At 39.2% G+C, this 3,310-nt stretch overlaps 1 protein-coding gene across 1 annotated transcript in view; it reads right to left on the bottom strand.

Moving 5' to 3' along the window:
• Window positions 1-1,235: 1,235 nt before the first annotated feature.
• LOC106873157 (Na(+)/H(+) exchanger beta) overlaps window positions 1,236-3,310 on the bottom strand; it is a 288,856-nt gene continuing 286,781 nt past the window's right edge. The window contains exon 7 of the mRNA XM_052968332.1: window positions 1,236-1,318. Within this exon, the coding sequence (XP_052824292.1) occupies window positions 1,251-1,318 (68 nt within the window). The 3' untranslated portion in view covers window positions 1,236-1,250. The remainder of the gene's footprint in view (window positions 1,319-3,310) is intronic.

Here is a 3,310-nt window from a genome sequence, read left to right as displayed (position 1 = left end):
ATTCCTGGAAAAGCGGGGCTTATCCCTTGGTTCTGTTCTCATAATTGTAGCTCTCAAAACGGTTTTTGTGCATTTGCAGAGAATGCCGAAATGTCTTACACAAGATCTTGTTTTTAGGAATTCCCAATAAGTTATGAATACCAAATCGTGAAGTCAGTTATGTAATAACCAAATGTGGAATTGCCTTGTTCTCCCATAGCTTGCACTCGGGTGTCCAGGTCAAGTAAAGCCTCATTGTAAATGGCGTCATTGAACGTGGCAATTTCCGCTGAGGTTCGCCTTTGAATCCTTTCTAGATGTCCTCTGCCATGTGGATCACCCAAAGCTTGTGAGGCTTATGCAAGCCACATGTCATCAACATGATAGAAAATAGCTGGTGCAGTTGACTTAGTGCTGTGCTGACTACTGCCTCCTCCAGTGTCTGGTCCCAGTGCGCATCGTTCTCTAGTAGTCCATGTTTGGCGCAGTCTCTTCTCTATAGGTCGTGCAGACTTCCCATGGTGTCTTCGAAAGTTTGTGAATGATGTAAGACCTCTGACAGTGTGCAGCAGTAGATGTGCAAAGAAGCACTCCTGCTGATTAGGGTGCACAGTGTACACTCGCGCGATGGCCCCCCACTTCCGAAGACAGCATCTTCTTCCCAGCCCTCAATGCATGTTCCTTGCTTGCGTCTGTTCCATCTATTGTGTACCCAGGTACAGTAACGTGGACCTCTACATACAACAGTGTTCGGCCAAACAGACCACATTGGAAAAATTTGAAGAAAGCTGTCAAAGTAGTTTCTCATGGATTCAGAACTATGATTCGAACATTGTCTTTTGTGAAATATACACGCTGGCCATCTTCAAGATGTACAGATGGATTTTAAGAAGGTGTTTCTACATGTAAACAGGGTGTGACCTTTGTGTTGACAGTGAGTTTGTCTAAAAGCAGAACAGTTCTTCATGCAGCGCTTGTCAATTGAATGAAGTGACATGAAAAGCATCGTCATTCATGGTATATTCGTGAATAAGTCACTAACCGAAGTAAGTGGATCTTTGGTTAAGAAAATACTATTTGCTTGTTTAAGGGTTGTACTGGATAAATTACGAAAATAACTCTAACAGTTCAAATACTAAGAATTAAGCATACTCAATTTGATTTATACCAAATAATATAGGAAAATGAATGGGTTATTTCCCTTGGCTGTTAAAATAAAATATATTTGTTATATATAAGGATCCTTTCCAGGGGCCATTATCGATTTTTTTTCAACATTCTGAATATGCCATGAGGTTTCCAGACATGAGTTCTACATACGTGTCAAGTTTCATCAGATACGATGAAATGATGTAGGAGGAGTTAGCTAACAACTCCGCAAACAAACACACCCACAGACAGAATTTCCCACGCATGTAGTATAACAATAAAAAAACTATGTCATTTTCATCCCGAGCAAGGCCGAGTATCTCTGCTAGTATATATAAAGATGAGGAAAACAACACTCGTGTACAGCACATGGTTTTAGATGACTGGTGATTGGCAACAAATCAAATAATCAATGCTATTAGTATATCTCGACTGAGGTTTGAGAATATCTGCACAATGAACTTTGCATGATGGAGGTTTCTGTTCGGTGGGTGTCACGTCTTATGATATCTGATCAAAAGCGCACCAGGCTATTCACATCACGGGAAAATCAGATATGGTTTCAGGTAGATCCAGCCGGTTTCCTTGAACGCTTCCCATCTCAGGAAGAGTATTGGCTTCATCACTGAGCCAGAGACAATGAGACAATCCAAACATTAAAAGCATCTCTTCTCACCTTCTCCAAAGAAGACCAATGTCGTTTCATCTGCAGGGAAGGTGATGGCCTCAGTATTTGGGTATGCATTTTGCATTTATTGACTGTCGTCAGTGCATGTTAATTATTGACTGACTTCAATGGAGAATACTATGTCAACTTACTGAGGAAGTTAAGAAAAGCTAGCAAGACCAAACGCCCCGGGAAAATAACGGGTTTTGTTGCATCAAGACAATGCTTCAGAAGACAAGTCCTTGGTTTCAACAGTGCAATGCGTGACAATGTTTCAGAAGACAAGCCCTTGGTTTCAACAGTGCAGTGTGTGTGTGTGTGTGTGTGTGTGTGTGTGTGTGCGTGTGCGTGTGCGTGTGTGTGTGTGTGTGTGTGTCTAAGCACCATAAAATATATCCACTGCATTTCAGGGCTCACTTATTAGCATAACGTTAAGCTCCGAAATATTATTACAATGCAATAAGTATAACCGGAATAAGTTTGTATACATATAAAATTGGCCAAAATGATTTTTCAGGAAACGTATTTAAAACAGGAAAAAATAATGTTTTCACAAGCAAATATACTTAAAACAGCGACGATGTTTTGATCTTCATTGTTCAATTTTTATCTCCTAATGAAACCGTATATTTATCTCATTGAAATTAATTATGAAATTTTGTTTAATAATTACGTTATTTTATGAATTATGACGATTGCATTCTTACAGTAGAAACAGCTGCAGAGCAGAGTGAAATTATGAATCATCTCTCCTTTTTTTTACTATTCTCTATCTCACTCTCTCACCCTCTATTTCTCTCTTATTCACTCTCTCCTCCCCAATATGTCTGTGTGTGTGTGAGTATGTGTGTGAGCGTTTATGTATGTATGTATGTAAAACCTGTGGTTTCATGTGTTTACTGGTCGGCTCACATAGGCTTGTCACTAAGTGGTATTTGTGTTGAACTAGTGTTTATCATTATGATTTAATGTTGCACAGATGTCTCTTTACGATGACCTCATTTGTCACTTCATTTCTTAAAAGTCCTCTGGTGATGGAAAAGTGGTGACTTGTGCAGACCTAACCAGCTGGAAGAGCACTGTAAGTTACAACTTTCGTCCGCCACCTAGACTTCAAACCGTGCAGATCTGCAGTGAGACGAGTAGTCATTTGAGCGGTCATGGGCAGAAAGCAGTCATCTGTCAAAATGGAGCAATTGCCATGTATGTATGCATGTATGTATGTATGTAGGTAGGTATGTATGTATGTATGTATGTATGTGTGTGTCTATGTATGTATGTGTGTCTATGTATGTATGTATGTATGTATGTATGTGTGTCTATGTATGTATGTATGTGTGTGTCTATGTATGTATGATGCATGAATGCATGTATGTATACATGCACAGACAGACAGACAGACAGACAGATAGATAGATAGATAGATAGATAGATAGATAGATAGATAGATAGACAGACAAATAGATAGATAGATAGATAGATAGATAGATAGATAGATAGATAGATAGATAGATA

The sequence above is a fragment of the Octopus bimaculoides genome, chromosome 1, assembly GCF_001194135.2.
Source record: "Octopus bimaculoides isolate UCB-OBI-ISO-001 chromosome 1, ASM119413v2, whole genome shotgun sequence".
Lineage (NCBI taxonomy): Eukaryota > Metazoa > Mollusca > Cephalopoda > Octopoda > Octopodidae > Octopus > Octopus bimaculoides.
The sequence above is the reverse complement of the archived record's forward strand: the minus strand, read 5'-3'. Positions and strand labels throughout refer to the sequence as shown.